This window comes from Paramacrobiotus metropolitanus, unplaced genomic scaffold, assembly GCF_019649055.1.
Source record: "Paramacrobiotus metropolitanus isolate TYO unplaced genomic scaffold, Prichtersi_v1.0 Parri_scaffold0000167, whole genome shotgun sequence".
In the NCBI taxonomy this organism is placed as follows: domain Eukaryota; kingdom Metazoa; phylum Tardigrada; class Eutardigrada; order Parachela; family Macrobiotidae; genus Paramacrobiotus; species Paramacrobiotus metropolitanus.
In genome coordinates this window covers 144,399-161,256 of record NW_026570387.1, presented here as the reverse complement: position 1 = coordinate 161,256, position 16,858 = coordinate 144,399, and the positions used below count along the sequence as shown (strand labels likewise).

Below are 16,858 nucleotides of genomic sequence, written 5' to 3'. Positions count from 1 at the left end.
TTTGGGTTCTCGCGCTGTAAATGTTTCACTTTTTCCCAATATATCCGCTCGTAAATGCTGTTGTATTGCAAAACTTTTTTTCGGAACTTCTTCCTGGCCGACCAAAAAACCTCACGTGTTTCTTCAGTGTTATTTGCAGTCATAATTTTCCAGCACTGTATTTTGACGTTCTTAAGCTCAAGAATTTCGTTCTGTAATACCTGGAGTTCTGGTGTAAAGGGATCGAAAGGTATTTTCTGTTTCCGAATGTTCGCCCGCACATATTCGACAACGCTGTTAAACAAGGATATATCGCCATAATTGTTGTGCTGGAAGTTATTACCACTGAATAAAAAAGCATAATACACTTTCAATGTTCATCGTTAAAAACGGGTGCATATCACTTTCCTTCTTCTTGGTGTTTTTGATTGACCTCGCGATGTCCATGTTTAACAATATTCTGAGCGGTAAATGATCTGAAAAATCAAGATTTTCTAAGATGTCGAACTCCAAAATCTTTTCCACGCTCTGTTGATAAACTATCAAATAGTCGACGACTGAGTGACCGTTATAATGTATGCAAGTAAATTTTGATGGAAATGATTTTTCAAAGTACTGCAACCCATTAAGCGGTGTCATACCGTTTACACTGCAAAATTCAACAAGTTTTCTACCTCGAGCTGTCGGTCGAGTAGCCTGTGTATCCACGTTCTGTAAATTGACGTATTCGATACTTCCTGATTCATTTTCCCGGTTTACATCCGCTTTCCAAAGCTTTGGCTTTAGATTTGCTATACGTGCATTAAAGTCACCGCATAACAGTACGTAACTTTCAGCCCTTGCGCGCTGAACTATTTCCGTAAGTTTTTCAAAACTTTCATTGTCATCAACGTTGACAACCGAATTGAGCGGCGGCAAGTAAACACAGACCACGACAACGTTTGCGTTTGCAGAAACATTTATTTTTACCGCTAAAATATCACCATAAGATTCTTGCTCGTAGACAGTACAGGACTTGAATTCACTTTTAACATACACTGCGATTCCTCCCCCGGCAAAATTCGTTCGCACTTTGGACACCGTCTGATAGCCGGATACTTGCTTTATTTCGTGTTTGTTTTTTAGATGTGTTTCAACAAGTACAACCACATCGTGTTTTTTGATGAATTCACTGAAGTCGTTTTCGAACAAAGCGAACGTTCTTTTTAATCCGTTAACGTTCAGATAGACTATCGATAACCGCGTGTGCAAGTTCCTGGTTGCACGTGTACCACTGATATTACCGCTCTCTTCCGTTGACCAATTGAGTAGCCCGACAGATCGTTCGGTACTACGATTACGTTCCGTTGAACATTATAAACGCAACTTTGTGTTGCGGTATACTAAGCCACAGCACTACGATAGCAGACGACTATACAGGTCCTGCACCAGGCTTGCACAACAGCAGCGAGAAATACACAGGAAACGGTTTTCAAAGCAGGAGACAAACCAGCACACGGAATGTTAAAATTATTGTCGGCTGCTTTGCAGATGACACAATCGCTCATGCAACTGGACGAACGAAAAACAGTGCGGCGGCGAAACTGAACAGTGGACTAGTGCGCGTCGGCCAAGCACTGGAAGAAAATTTGTTGCAGATTAACCCAAAGAAATGCCAAGCGATGTACATGTTGTTATGTTCTGACCGAAATACAGAACCGGATCCGGAAGTTGTCAAAAACGGGTCGGTTACTGGCATAGCGAAATGTGTACGGTATCTTATAATATCACCTGAAGTGGAATGAGCAGTTCAGAAAGGTACAGCGGAAAGGGAATTTTGGCACTGCCATGATTGAACGGGCACAACAAGGGCTCAGCATGTCACAGCGCAAAGGTCTTTATCACGCCTGCTTCGGTTGCCATATCGCACACCAGCGGCCAGCCTACCTCACATGGCTCAAATTAAATCAAACAGTCTGGTCTTTTAATTCCGTTCAGAACTGTCTCGCACAAAAATCACTGCGAACTGTATGACGATAGCTGATAAAAATATCCAAACAAATTAAAAAAGACAGTTTTCTTTCAATCTTTCAGTTTACTTTTTTTCCTGGGTTTTTGTCGCGTAATCTTGGTGGTGACGGGGCGCTTCTGGTCGTCCACGGTCTGCATCGTGTTCCACACACCATCATCTTCGTCGGGCTCGCTGATTTTCCGCTTCGTATCGGCCACTTGTTCATCCACGGAATCCGTCGGTTCGTCATCACTGTTCCAGCTTTTCACCACTTCATCCGTCCACAATAAGCACAGCGGCTGAGATTTCAAATACACCTACTCAATATTCGTACATCAAAGATCAATACTGCCGCAATTTCGTACCGGAAGAAAACGGCAAAAAAATTCTAATGAGAGAACTAAATCGAATAGATATGGATGTGTTTCTGGCCGTCAGAAATTTCTACCAACATATCGGCCACTACACCACGTCTCACGCAGTAACATCCAGCACTGTAACGTCAAACATCGGTGCGAAAAACAATTTACAAATTAAAACAACAGAATAATTTAACAAATTAAAGTGGATACTAAATCAATTTGATTTTAAAACTGAATAAAATTGTTAATACTCCGAAAAATCCATCAAAAAATACAAGCTAGCTTAACAGTACAGTAATAATAAGAATAACGTGATAATCAAACTGAATATTATTGTATTCTGAAATTCAGTCGAAGCAATAATCCGAAAATATCAGTCGAAAAATGCAAAACGCAGTTTAATGATAATAATAAAAATAAGTCGACAAATTAAACCTGAATATTAATTTAATTTTAAAATCTAGCAAAAACAGTAATCCGACAAAAAAAATTGCACATAACGTTCAAAATATCCCCAACCCAGCGTACCGCTGCGCTCTTCGCATGTTTGTTCGTTGCTACTTCGCACCCTTAAATGTAGCCACAACACTACATTGCATACACTTTCCACATTTTGCATTGCAGCGGGAAATGCACATGCAAAGCCGAGTCTAACATGTAATCATTACTAATGATTAAGAATAAATTAAAAAACCGAAGACTAATTTCAAAACTGAGCAATATTAATTAACAGTAATCCGAAAAATAACTCAAAAATCCACAATAACATAAAAAGCACAATTTATTAGAAATAATTAAAATCACTTAACAATTTCAAACTGAATATTAATTTGATTTTAAAACTCAACGAAAGGAGTAATCCAAGAAATCCATAATAAAACGCAAAGTGCAATTCAATACTGAAAATAATAAAAATAATTTTTAAATTAAACAGATTATTATTTCAATTTAATCTGAAAATACAGCAATAATAATAATCCGAAAAATCCAATAAAAAACAAGCTGTACAAAAATCTTCAAGAATCGTCCACGACGAAAACACCAAATACACCACACAAAAAATCCCCAACTTCCTCCGCCACTGACCTCTTTCACGGGCGCCTTCTGTTCCTGGCGATACACCCGCAGATACCGATCCATCCCGATGACCCCGAAGACCCCCGCCTCCCGGGGATGGAAGAGCGCCTGCTTGACGCTGCCCTGGCTGCCGGTGAAGGCGCGCACCGGCAGCGCTTTCGTCCCGCGCCAGTCGAAGAGCGCCACCTTGCCCAGCCGGTTGGCCAGCAGGATGGCGTCGGGATTGTGGGGACTGACGTCCAGACTGGTCAGGGGGTCCTCGCCGTACGTGAAGGAACGCAGGGGGCGGCGTTGGACGCGGGTGTCGTACAGCTGCACCTGGTGGTAGCCGGTGGCGGTTAGAATGATGCGGTCGTCGGAGGAGGGGCGGAAGGACAGCGCGCGGATAAAGGTGGGAACGGTCAGGCGGAGTTTATCGTCCGGCAGCTACACGGACAATTCAAGGAGTAATTAATTCAATCTCTTATTTATTTTCATAAAGTTTAAAAAATTACAAAAATTTTACATGGATGATTGAGGAAGTAATTAATTAAATTATCTGTTATTTCCGGATATTTTAAAACACATTTCCAAAAAATTTAATTACAGGCTTACAGCCACATGGTCTGGTAGACTGGTATTACAGCCTGGTATTTATTTCCATAAATGTTAAAACAAGGTACAAAAAAATAATTACTGTCAACCTGGGAAGATTGTAGCACATGGGCCGTTGTCTAAGGCAATAACAATGCAATCGAGAATACATAAATCAGCCACATAAAAAAAAACAGCGCAGTTTAAGTAGTGGTAATTTATTTTTAATTGTATAATACAGTATAAAATGGATTCAAACGTTCCCTAAATGTAAGTAATAAAACACAGCGGAACAAATCGGTCTACCATAACAGAAGAACAATAACAGAAAAAAAACAGAAACAGCGAAATAACGAAAAAGAAGTTTTATAATACTCATTTTTCTGTCTGTATGGGCAACCTAAGAAAAAGCTGATTCCAATAAAAAAATTAAGACCAGGAAACGCCTGCCGTTGAAACTTAGAGTACAGAAAATAAATAAAGGGCAAAATTAAAAATTTGTCTAATAAAAATGGCAATTTTTTTAAAATTAATACGAGTATGTTAATTTACATTTTTGGCAGTGAATACTGGAGAGGCAGGTGCGGATAAATCCCACAATTTGAGGTGGTTCTCCCGGCCGCCACTGGCGAAATACTTTGGATTATTCCGGCCTTGGATGAAACGAGCCAGGCCAACGCCGGCCGATGCTACATTCTGCAAGCAACATTTATTTGGAAATCAAACAACATTTATTCGGAAAATAAATTAAAATAAAATCAGGTGAAACAACGAATAACAATTATTACGTACTTTGCTCCTCTGCATGCCTTCGTTGACGAAAATATGCCCGGATTCCACGGCGGTAACAGTGTTCCTAAAAACGATAAAAAACTTACAAAAGACTGTCGCTTGCATTTTCGATTTAAATACAACAAAATTAATGGCGATTATTCTACGATTGCAAATTAAAATTAATCACGGAAAAATGTACACTGTAGACGCCAGTATCTAGAGGAAATGTCCTCGACTAAATTTCCGCAAAAACAGCCCAATGAAATTACAAGAACTTCCAAGCAGCACGTCACAGCTTAAAAAAAACTCAGTCAAAAATCACAATTAGTACACTCTTTAAAAAATTCTAAAAGTATGCATCAAATTTGATCTAGCAACAAATAAACGTCAAAGTATGGAAAAATTAAAACATTTAATAAAACTTGAAAATACCAGTTGATAAAGAAAACGGAAATAGTACCGCCATAATTCTAGAAAAATTCCACAATGCCCCAAAAAAATTCGCAAAAAATCCAGTAAATTATAGGAAAAATTAAAAACAGCTTTTCTCACCGTTCGACCATCCCGCCGCCCACGAAGCGTCCCTCGCCGCCGTCGACACTGAGTCGCGCGAAGGGCTCCTCCGCGTCCGCCACGTTCAGACAGACAATATCGCGATTCTTCAGGCATAACCGCAACTACACAATCCCACACACCGTCATCATTATCCGCTGCTAAACCACGCAAATAAATGATTACTTTATGGCTGTGGAGGGAATGCGGCGCGTCGGAAGCGTTCTCCGCGAACAGCACGTCCACGGCACGGTCCTTATTCACCAAACTTTCGGAAGCACTGTCCGTGGCGGTGTTGGCGATGGAACCCGCTGGAAGCCGGATTCCTGAAGAAAAAATAATTTCCCATCATTTCCTATGCAAGAGATGCGAATTCCGTGGTTTATTGCGGAAGAATCGCGATAAACTGTGACGGACTCAAAACGTGTTTAAACGCGTTTCGCCATTGCACGCGCATATTGCAAAGCGCACCTTTGAGTAGTCCGGTGTCGCAGCCGATGTACAGATGCGCGGATAAGTTTCCCAGATTGTCCATCTTCCCATAAATCACAAATATATCATGATAAAATAATTCTGGATGAAACTTTGTTAAAGAATTCGGAAAATGCAGAAAACGAACTTCTGAAAAAGTGAAATCCGGACTGGAAAGTTGAGTGGAAACGGCAATTGCGAAAGCGGTGGTGTGGCGTCTCGAGCTATCTGTCAGGGGCGTTAACCGCTCAACGAAAATTCTGTAATGACAGAACTGCGTCAGTGATGATTGCAGACTATTTGTTGACCATCGTCAGACTTTTTGACGGACGCAATAACACCTAGAAAATTTATCTGCGAAAATTACGTCGGAGAAATTCGGAAAATTCGAAATTCGGACATCGAAAAGCGAAAGTTCTGAGTGGAAACGGCAACTGCGGAAGCGGTGGTGTGGCGTGGCGAGCTACTTTCAGGGGTCGTGTTCCGCGCAACCTGTTTGTCAAGAATTTTCCTGATTCGACGTGAACGCAGCCAGTGGGTGTGGTTTGCACGTGCTGCGTCAGTGATGCGGGCAAACACCTGCAGGTGACAGGTGCAATAATTTATCAGCGCTGGCCATTTGTGCAGTTGACGGTTTTTCCTATCGTTTCGCTGTGCATTTTTCAGCGGGGATAAAAAATCGATCGCTTGATAGTTTTTACCTGCGTCAATCCCTTCTGGCATCGCTTTCGTTTGATGGGACACTTGATTGTGTAATTTGTGAGGTGGATTATGGTGGCGATACATCGCTGCTGTGAGATTAAACGAGTTTATCTGTGATCAGGAAGATTTCCTTGCAGTCTGCTGCGCGCACTGTGTTGCGTGGTTCTTTCGTGGTCTTTCGACTCTTTCCATCAGGAAAGCATAGTTCGTTATCCGTGTTATGTCCTATCTGTCAGACACGACGGACGGGACCCTGCTGCACTCTTATCAACGCCTGATACCACCAACAATGCACAAGGTAAACAATCCGCTTATCGCGCAGCCGAATGTGGCATCGTGCCATTTTTTTCCTGATTAACAATATTCAACATTTTCCAGTTCAAGTCTTGATTGGCAGATCAAGGCCAAACTTGTGGTTTTCTTTCTTGTGTTGATTCACTGATTGTAAGCAGTCGTGGTGCACTGTACTTAATTTCAAAATATTTCTCTATCTGTTTAGCAACATATTCCCGTTGTTACCGTTGCATTTTAAACGGAAATAAATTCTAATAATTTTTATTTGATTTTTTAATTGGGATATCCGATATTCTGATATTTTTGTTACTTTTGTGGCTTGTGTTTGCATTTTGGTCCTGTAAGCGCTTCGGCATGGATAATTAATAATTTTCCATGAATTTAAAATTATTATTCTCGTCATTAAATTTTGTTATCGTCGCTGTTGTCTCTTGCAAACTTATTCCATTATAAAATATTTTGGATGAATTATCGTTTATTTATTTTATATTTATTTTTTTTTTAATTTAACGCAGCGTAAATCTTCGGTTTATTCCTCTTCGATCATTTGCTATCTTTTGTAACCCATTGGATACGTAATTTAGTATAAAAGTACCTGTGTTAAAAATAACTATAAATTCTTTAACTGAATTAATAATGATAAAATACTAAATGCTATTAATAATATTAAGTCTTTATAAATTGCGAGGACAATTTTTCTCATTAATTAACAGTGTTTGCCGTTTGTGAATAATATTTATCCTGCGATAAAAATATTCGTACCCCCTGATGCGTTGATTTTTCCCCGACAGACGCCGTATTGATCTGAAATAATTCCTCCTTTTCCCCGCGGAAATTCTCTTCCGCTCCACGGATCCCGGGATTAACCCGCTGCATTCCCCGCGCGCACCATGAGCGCGCGTCCCGCCCCGGCCGCCGCCGTCGCGGCGCCCCCAGCCCCCGACAGCGAGGGGGGCGTGTGCGGACAGGCCATGCGGCTGGTCTTCTCGGCGCGCTTCGAGCCGGCCCTCAAACTCCTCACCGCCGCGGCCGGCAGGTGAGTAGATCTCGCGTTGTGTCAACACTGTCGTTTTGGGCATTCCCATCACGCTCACCGGAAGTGGCTTGTTTACACAGGCCGTTTTATATCTCTCATGCGCGCCCATCGTTTATGCACTCCCGTTAAATATACTCACGGCTTTGCTACTTCAGCACGGCTCGTAAATCCCGAATTACGGAAACGAAAAAATACGCAGTCAATAAATAAATCGAATTTGTTAAATAACTTGGTTCGGTAGCTATGTTCATCGTGAAAAATGCCGCTTAGATTTGTAAAGCATGGAAGAATTAATGAATACATTGATGTTTTTGCAATGCGGATTTTTTTTAGGATATTTCGAGCCGGGGGTTTTATTTCGCTTTTGAAAAATGCCGTATAAATTTATAAAGAAATCAAAAATCAGTAAATAATATCAGATTTTTTTGTACTTATTTTTTGGGGTTATTCGGTAGTGTATTCGCTCTGAAAAATGCCGCTTGTAGTTCGTTCCAGATATAAGAATTAATGAATAATTGCATCCTTTCAACATGAGAATTTTTTAGAATACTTCGGTGGTTTTGTCACTGGGAAAAATACCTTGTGTGACAGAACTGAGAAGGAATAAAAATGGAATATTTTTGTCAGTGCATTTTTTAATAAGCCGGGAAGTTTTAACTCGGTATGATGAATTAATTACGGCTGTTTGTAGTGCGGCGCACGCGGACAGTGCGTCGGAGCTGAGCATCTCGGCCACCCGCAGCTTCGTGATTTTCACACAAGCCCTCATCAGTTACGAAGCCAGCAAGATCACCGAGGCCATCAACGCCTGGAAGGAGACGGAACGGCTCTGCACCGTTTCCAAGGTACGTCCCGGCTGCGCGGGTGTTTTGCTGTCGTTTATCGTTACCACGGGGAAAACGTCACCGAAAACTTGTTATTTATTTCATTAATTATCTTTATTATTAAATACTGTCAATATTAACAATAATATGGACATTATTAATGTTAATATTAATGGCAAATAAATACTAAAATGAATATTTTAATATTTATTTTCGTTTGTTCATTAATTTATTAATTAAGACTTACACCGGTAGTTGTTTGCTGCCGTTGCGAACTTGCGATGTTTTGTAATATGTTCATCATGGTAGTGCAAATGTAGTGCAGTGGCGATTCGAAATCGCAATGAAGGTCTCGGTGCAAATTTCAGTTCTAACTGTTAAGCTATTAGAACCAGAAGCGTTGATTTTTTTTTAAAGAAATCCCTGATGTGTTTGGTGTGATAAGCTGCCAAAAAATTCTGGAAGTGATTGTGATTTTTTCGAAATAAAAGCACTAACAAAAAGTGAAAAATAACCAATTGTGTATTGTTGATACTCATTTGATTTTTGTGGATATCCTGATTATTTTATTCTGGCCGTCCGCAGGAGTCCACCGGCGGCGATTCGGCGCAGTTCAAAAACAGAAATCAAATATTGCAATATTCATTCGATTTTATTTTTTAAAAATTAGAAATAAAGATGTGGAAAAATATTATTGATAGTATTTGATTTGTGTGGAAATTGATGATTTCCTCCCGCCGCCCGCAGGATCGGTCGGTGGAGGACAAGCTGGAGAAACGCATCATCCTGGCCGACGCCAAAATCTGCGCCACCTTCCTGGGCCTCTTACAGAGCGCCGATTTCGGCGGCCTCTTCAAGGGCGGCTGGCAGATCCGTCAAGCGTGGAAACTCTACCAGTCCACCTATAACGACATGCTCAAACTCATCGACGCCGAGAGCAAATCCGGCACGTTGACCCCCTCGCAGGTATTTACTTTTGGAAAAATTACAAAATAAATATGAAACCTTTTTAAAAATTCTTTAGAAATGTTTTTCAAATTTCTTATATGATTTTGAAATTTCCTGATTTATTCTGCAATTTTTCAGACAAAATTCAGACATAATTTTTAAAATTTCTGCATTTATTCCGTAATTTTTATTTTTCAAACAGATTTCTGATATATTTTCTAACGTTTCCTGATTTATTCTGTATTTTAAAAATATTCTTCATTATTTCATGATTCACTGTATTTTTAAATTTTTTCAAACCAATTTCTTTTCTACTCTTTAAAAAATTTTATATTATTTTTTTAATTTTTTAAAAAAATCCCTCATTCAGGTGGCCGCCCTCCTCCACCACCTCCCCACCAACCACCCCCACCCCAGCGGCGCCCCGCCCCCCACGGAGGGCCCCCACAAAAGCCACAAGCGCACGCTGTCCGAGCAGTCGGCCTCCGTGGAAAAAGACGACGATTCCGATGAGGACGAGTTTGTGGACGCGTTGTGCGAGGTGGGGCAGTTGACGGAGGGCGAGGTGAAGTTCGGCCGGCTGGGGCAGATCCTGGGGGCGGTGTGCTACGGGTTCGGCTGCTTCCATCTCATGCTGTCGCTGCTGCCGCCGAGTTTATTGAAATGGCTGCGATTTCTTGGGTTTGAAGGGGATCTGCGCACCGGCATCCAGGCGCTGACCTACTGCATGTACAGCAGCGACTGGAAAGCGCTGCTGGCCAGGTACTGACACCCCGCACGGATTGTTGCGATTTTCGACATTGTCAGGTGTAATTCAAAATTTTAAAATTAAGAATAAAATTTGTATATTTTTTAAAATTTTTTAGGACTAAAATTCTTTCTGTATTTTTGATTTAAAATTTTCTACTTTATTTTTATTAGGCCCCAATATCATATTTGATATATTGAATTTCTGGAAATCGCAGTAGGAGTTTTCATTTGGTGTAAGTTAAAAACACTGATTAAGCTTTTTGTGCGCTATTTTATTATTGTTTTATTTGGTCTCGTTACTTTGTTTAATGTCTGTTGGACTGGATGTGCACTTCCGAAAACTGCCGAATTGTTATAGCAATTTAAAAAATTTGAAATTGAATATTTTTGCATGTTTTTTGCATTTTCGATTGATTTGTCCTAGTTTTTAGGTTTTTTTAGTTTTTAGCATTTTCATTTTATTTACCTGAATAATTTCTTGTATGTGTTTTACTATCACGCAGTTGATTTACTGCATTTTTAAAAGTATTCTGCTGATTTTATTCTATTATCAGTATATTGTCTTTATCTTCTGAAAAACTATGTGGAGTGTTATTCTTGTTATTCTTCGTTTTCGGAGCAGTTTATTTGGGCGTTGCATCAATTTTTTTCCACCACAGAAATAGGAAACAGAAAAAAAACGATTTTCGAAAAAAATGACTATCGAGAGGTTTGCAAAAAGGCTGCCATCATCGTCTTACAGTGGCATTGTACTACGATCGGGAAAGCCAGCATGGATGGTATTGCTGTCCACAAGTTTGTTTCCAGTTTATTTGAAGAACGGTTATGCAGTATTTCAGTAATACATATTTCAATAATATACGAGTGTAATCAAATACATTCGAGCGTAATTTATTCAGGTATTTAATAGGATGCAAAAAGATTATTATTGAATAAATAATAAAACATTTTTAATTAATATATATTGTAGGATTTATTTAAGTATTTAATAGGATGCAAATTATTATTTAATAAATATGTTTAATGAATATTTATGGTAGGATGACCCTGGTGTGGTTCCACACGATCATCCAGACATACTATTCCGTTCAGGAGCACGAGATGGAAGAAGGTAAATTACGTACTAAATTATCAGCAAAACGCTGCCAAAAATCACGGCTGATTTTCTGATACTGTTGTTAGTGCTAAATTTATATGGATAAAATGTTGTGAATTTTTCTGGATAAATCCTGGGTAATTATTACTTATGGATAAAGCCAGTGACATTAAGTTAATAAAAAACAGCAATTTAATGACGATTTCTTTTTTAATATTTTTTTTTTTTTTTTTTTACTACTTCCGCGCTTTATTGAATTACATAGCGTATTACACAAGTAACAAAAACAACAATCCTTGACATTCATTGCCGTCTAGCTAATTTGAAGGCAAAATACACATCCTCCTTCTCCACCATGTCACTAAAAGTACCGAGAACAGATACTGCATTTCCTCGCTGAATCTCGATACCTATTTTCTGACGCAAAACTCCCTGAGCGAGGGTTGCCTGTACAGTCACAGATCTTTCTCGACAAATCCTTAAAGAACTTCTTCGTCAGCGGTCCGAATGTTCCCGTAGTTTCGAACGCCAGCGGTTGAACAACGTAGCGATCTGCCAGCCCGCTGTACTTTCCTAACTTTCGGTTTTCCCGTATTTCCGCTGCACTCCCCGGCGCTCTGGACGTCTGGCCGATGTAAGTTTGGGCAAAAGTGTCTGCCACGGTAACATCCCACACTAGTGGCTTTCCATTCTTCCACGGGAAAGGTTCGTCGGCCGCTTTCCGTCGCCTCTGTCTAAGCCCACCGGCTCGAGTGAGGAAGGCACTTTTGCCGAAGTCAAAGCCCGCTTGGTTGCTTCATTCAGAACGGCGTGGACACCGAGCCTTCCTTTCGCCAGCTTGCAAACCAGGCCATGGTGTCCGAGACTGTCCACGGTGCTGCCGCATCGACACACATGCATCTGACATACTGGAGCTCCCAGCCGGCGCGCCACGGCTATTCGTAAGTAGGCATCCTCCAGTAAATTTCCAAATATTGTTACCGGCAAAGCAGACAACCAGGCACGCGATTCCGGTGAGGATGCAGCCAACAGGCGAGCAGAGGTAAATACGTCGGCATTCTCCATCATGCGGGATGCTGTCTGGGTATGTTGCAGTGCTGTCCAGGCCGACTGAAGATGTCGGCTTTCCATCCGCGGGGGTTCCAGGGAATAACGCCCACTCCACACTTCGGTTAGCTGGTTGGTCCTTTCTTTCATAGAGGCGTTGCCCGTAATGCAGCACACCATGTCGGCCGCTCCGTGAACCGATGCGGCATAGGCAGCTAACGCGACGTCCGCTGCACAGACCAGTCCCAGGCCTCCAAATTTTGTAGGTAGCGAGGCTTGTGTCCAGACTGAGCTGATCATTGCCACATTGGTCAGCTGTTCTGTTTTCGCACGGATGACTTCATCAAATTTCTTCAATTCTTCCGGGAACTGCCAGCAGGGTGAGGTTCTAAGGAGATACAATAATTTCGGCAGCGACAAACAGTTTTTAAGTAGAAACAGCGCTTGATGTGAAGGCAATATACCGAGCTGGTCGGCAAGCACTTGTGCTTGACCGACCTTCCTCATCAACGCGCCCGAAACAGCTTCGTTCAGCAGAGGAGAACCCAGCAGTTCCAGTTCTTCGGGTTTCGAAAGTCGGATATCCGGTGCAGCGTTCAAAAAGGACTGAATCACGGTCTGCCGTTCATCGACGGTTCCGCCGTCCACGTACAACTTTAATATTTGATGCGCACTGTCAGTTTATTGTTATTGACAGTATTTTTCTGATTATTTACTGAATTATATGTTTAATACTGTATTTCGAATAATTTTGCTTTTATTTTATTGAGTTTCTCTTATTTACTAGGTATTGCGCGGGCGTGTGCCGTGCTGGACGGATTGGACGCGCAGCTGCGCACCTCGCCGCTGATCCGTTTCTTCGACTGCCGATTGAAGCGATTCGGGGTATTTATTTATTTAATAATTCAGTTTTTTATTTTTTAATTTTTTTTTATTTTTGAACCCACTCGGGCGAATGTGACCGTTATGTTAATACAGAAAGATATCGACGGCGCCATTAACGGCTACGAGAACGCCCTGGCCCAGTCCGAGCATGTGCGCGATTTCAACGTGCTCCTGCATCATGAATTCGGTGAGCCGTTTTTTTACAGCGTAATTGATTAAATTTTCCCTGTAATTAAAAGCATTTAAATTAATTAGCGCAAATTAGAAATTATTAAAAATGCTTGTCGTCTGCAGGAATTCTGCGCTTCCAGCTGCATCAGTGGGATTATGCCGTGGAACATTTAAATAAGTGCGTATTTTTCCGACATTTTTTTATCCGTTTATTTCTAGTTATTTTTCATTTTATTTCCGATTTATCTCAATTTATTTGGGTATTTTTTTGCTGCGTTTTTAGATGCTTCGAGGAAGGCCGCTGGGGCAAGAGTCTGTATGGATACATGCTGGGCAGTGCGTTGGTCGCATCTTACAATTTTTTATCAGAATCTATTAGGAAAATAAACATTAATTATGAGCTAATACAAAATTAATTTCTTGGAAAATTAATACAAAAATTGCTTTGGAATTTATTTTATGGAAAATAATATTGAGCTTGTTTTTCTCATAAAAAATTGATCAATAATAAAAAATACAACGCGGAAAAATGGCGTGATTATTTGGCAGTTAGGGCAGAACTAATTAAAAAAAATATTGATAATTAATTTAAGATAATTTAGCGGAAAATGTTTAAGGGAAATTAGAGAAAACGATTTGGGGAAAATAAGACGTATCTGTTATTACAATTTGCAAAATTATATTCGTTTTTGATAAAAAATTAAGGACTATGCAATAACTATTTTTACAGAATTGATAATTTAATAAAAAGGACATGGAAAATGGCATAATTTTCGGCAGTTAAGAGTGCACGAATTTTTAAGAAAATATTGATAATTAATTTAATAAAAATTCCACAGGGGAAATGTTAAAGGGAAATGAAAGACAGCATTGCATTTGTAGTTGTGTATGTGATGATGGGGGAGGAGAAGAAAGCCCGCGATCTCATTGCCCGCGTTCCCTCGCTGAACGTGCTGAAGAACGCCCCGCTGGAAATGTTCCTAGCGGAGCGCGCCGTGCAATTGGCTAAAGAACCCTCGGCGCAGCTGCCGGCCGTCGCCTCCCTGCTGGCCATGGAGATCTGCTATTTTATCAATTGTCCGCAGTATGTCCCGCCCGCGGTCGTCCATTCCTTATTGGCCGGTAACAGTTAATTCGCCCACTTTTATTGCTTTTTTTAATAAAGAAGATTTAGACGCACAACGGTGCCGTATGTCTTGCTGGTAGTTAGTAGAGGATTTCGTAGTGCGATGGCGTTAATGCTGTTCTATCGGAGTGGCTACGGCGTCCTAAAAAAATTCTAAATTTTGTGTAACCGATGGGATAATTCGCCCACTTTTGATGCTTTTTTAATAAAAAAAAATGATTTGATGATGACGCGATGATTTTATGATTTAAAAAATGACGCTGAGCGGCCGTGTGTATTGCTGGTATTTAGTATGATTTCGTAGTGTGATGGCGTTAATGCTGTGTTTGCAGCTGCTGTCGGTGTGACGACGGCCTCATAAAATATTTCTAAGTTTTGTTCAGCCGAAGGGAATATTTTTTATTTGTTGGTTTTCTTATAGGTGTGTCATTTAGTTTAAATTTTACTCGTGTAATCTAAATTATTCTACGTTTATTCAAAATTATTTAATACATTTGAATTTGTTTATGTTATATTTTTTGACTCCTTGTATTTATTTTGCTTCCGTATTCTTCTTTTATGAATTATGGTCACATGTCTTTCTACTGGGATTTTGTGTATCTTGTGGTAAGTCGTTGCATTTTTTATTCTGTTATTAAGGAATTATGGAAAAATCAAGCTAGTTCACAGTACATCACGGCTTTTTGCGAATTTTATAAATTTCTAGAGACTTTCTTCTGTGGTTAGATTTGAGTCGGGTTGACAAGCCGGCCTACCTGGGTCTGCGGTATTTAATGGAGGGACGTTTGATGGAAATGCAGAATGTTGCGGATTTATCGCGTGCCGCACAGGTGCGTCTGCCGCAGTCGCTGCGGGAATAATTGGTTGATTATGCAGTTAGTTGTGGAATTAAATTGCTTGGCAGTGTTATCGGGAAGCGATCAAGCAGGGCGACAGCGTCAAGGGCGCCGAGCATGTGCCGGCCTTCGCCTCCTACGAGCTCGGCGTGCTTCTCTCCAAATCGCCCGCAGTAAGCATTTGGAGAATTAATTATAGTAAATTAATTATAGTAAATTCCTTGCTGATTTTTTATTTTATCATTTTTATTTCATTATTTATTTTTGTAGTGTATATTGTATTTGCTATTAATGTGCAGTACTTAATGGCTTTGCCGACTTGATAATTTAAGACAGTGATTCAAGAAGTCAGAAGTTAATAGGATCTTTTTCCACAATTTAATAAATGAAAAATTATTCATAAAAAAATGTAAAAACTGCGGAATAAAAATGGAAAATTTGTTCTGGTTTGAGATTTATTATAAATGAAAAATTATTCATTTAAAAAATTTAAAAAAACTGCAGGATAAAAACAGAAAATTTTTCTAGTTTTGAGAATTTGCAGTAATCGTTGAAAAATGACAAAAATGAAAATTAATAGAGTTATTTTAGATATTTAGCAGGATCAATCGGCGTTTATTTATTTGCGAGAATTACAAAAAATGCAGCGAGTGAAATGTGTGTTTTTCATTTTTGGTGCAGACGGAGAAGGAAGGACGGACGCTGCTGAATAAAGCCGGTGATTCCTACAAGAACTGCCATTTCCGCAACCGGCTGCACATGCGCGTCCATCTGGCCAAGAAGGCCTTCGGACAGTAACGCAGGCAGCGGTTAAAATGGCAGCGGTGAAGAAGATAGTATTGTCGCGCACAGGACACTGTGCTGCTGGATTAAATTGCGGTTTTTTGTGACTGTGATGGACGAAAATCAGTCAATAATTGCGCTGTTACTCGCAGATTCGGATAATAACAATATTATTAATAATTTCTGATTAATGAATGGGTTTTTTCTTTATTTAATGCATGCTTGCTTTATCAGGATGATTTTTCTGCTGATGGGTGACAAAAAAATCAGTTGTCTTCTTTTTCTTTGAGACTGCAAAAAAAACGGAAAGGTTGTAATAAAACTGAAAGCACTGCGACAAAATCACCGAGAAGGTGGGAAAATTATGCAACAGTTTTTTTTACGATTTTTCAAGGAGAAATGTACATAAAATTTACCAAAAAATAAAATTGTAAAAAATAATGAAAACAAATGGGCAAAAATAGTAAATTGTGAATAATGCGTACATGTAAAATAAAAATAAAGAATAACTAAATGATTCACCTAAAACCATAATTTTCCAATGAAAGTAATGAATTAAGCGAATTCACACTGGAAAAAATA

The 16,858-nt window shown here is 39.9% G+C and overlaps 2 protein-coding genes across 4 annotated transcripts; one reads left to right on the top strand and one right to left on the bottom strand.

Annotated features, from left to right (window-relative positions):
• Positions 1–1,837: 1,837 nt before the first annotated feature.
• On the bottom strand, positions 1,838–5,955 carry LOC129600224 (WD repeat-containing protein 74-like). The gene is made up of 7 exons (XM_055498680.1): positions 5,779–5,955; positions 5,494–5,633; positions 5,308–5,432; positions 4,774–4,837; positions 4,534–4,677; positions 3,418–3,834; positions 1,838–2,286 (listed from the first exon to the last, which is right to left on the bottom strand). Exons 1-7 carry the CDS (start codon positions 5,840–5,842, stop codon positions 2,041–2,043), a joined length of 1,200 nt encoding a protein of 399 aa, XP_055354655.1. The 5' UTR covers positions 5,843–5,955; the 3' UTR covers positions 1,838–2,040.
• A 460-nt stretch (positions 5,956–6,415) lies between these two features.
• On the top strand, positions 6,416–16,598 carry LOC129600223 (tetratricopeptide repeat protein 39C-like). 3 transcript variants are annotated; one of them, XM_055498676.1, is made up of 14 exons: positions 6,416–6,778; positions 7,566–7,810; positions 8,502–8,655; positions 9,382–9,600; positions 9,953–10,344; positions 11,373–11,443; positions 13,263–13,360; positions 13,454–13,547; positions 13,655–13,709; positions 13,815–13,867; positions 14,414–14,653; positions 15,384–15,487; positions 15,562–15,666; positions 16,175–16,598. In XM_055498676.1, exons 2-14 carry the CDS (start codon positions 7,665–7,667, stop codon positions 16,289–16,291), a joined length of 1,848 nt encoding a protein of 615 aa, XP_055354651.1. In that variant the 5' UTR covers positions 6,416–6,778; positions 7,566–7,664; the 3' UTR covers positions 16,292–16,598. The 3 variants fall into 3 exon arrangements, with proteins under 3 accessions (XP_055354651.1, XP_055354654.1, XP_055354652.1); XM_055498679.1 differs by lacking the exon at positions 6,416–6,778 and adding an exon at positions 6,784–6,924; XM_055498677.1 differs by lacking the exon at positions 6,416–6,778 and adding an exon at positions 6,931–7,114.
• The last annotated feature ends 260 nt before the right edge of the window (positions 16,599–16,858 follow it).

What these genes read in the sequence shown, in the direction of transcription:
- LOC129600224 (XM_055498680.1), bottom strand. Translation starts at nt 5,842, where the DNA reads ATGGACAATCTGGGAAACTTATCCGCGCATCTGTACATCGGCTGCGAC. An exon ending in GGCGGCGGGATGGTCGAACG is followed by an intron (nt 4,838 to 5,307) that starts GTGAGAAAAGCT and finishes TATCGTTTTTAG; the next exon opens with GAACACTGTTACCGCCGTGG. An exon ending in CAGTATTCACTGCCAAAAAT is followed by an intron (nt 3,835 to 4,533) that starts GTAAATTAACAT and finishes TTGTCCGTGTAG; the next exon opens with CTGCCGGACGATAAACTCCG.
- LOC129600223 (XM_055498676.1), top strand. Translation starts at nt 7,665, where the DNA reads ATGAGCGCGCGTCCCGCCCCGGCCGCCGCCGTCGCGGCGCCCCCAGCC. An exon ending in CTCACCGCCGCGGCCGGCAG is followed by an intron (nt 7,811 to 8,501) that starts GTGAGTAGATCT and finishes GGCTGTTTGTAG; the next exon opens with TGCGGCGCACGCGGACAGTG. An exon ending in GCACGTTGACCCCCTCGCAG is followed by an intron (nt 9,601 to 9,952) that starts GTATTTACTTTT and finishes TCCCTCATTCAG; the next exon opens with GTGGCCGCCCTCCTCCACCA.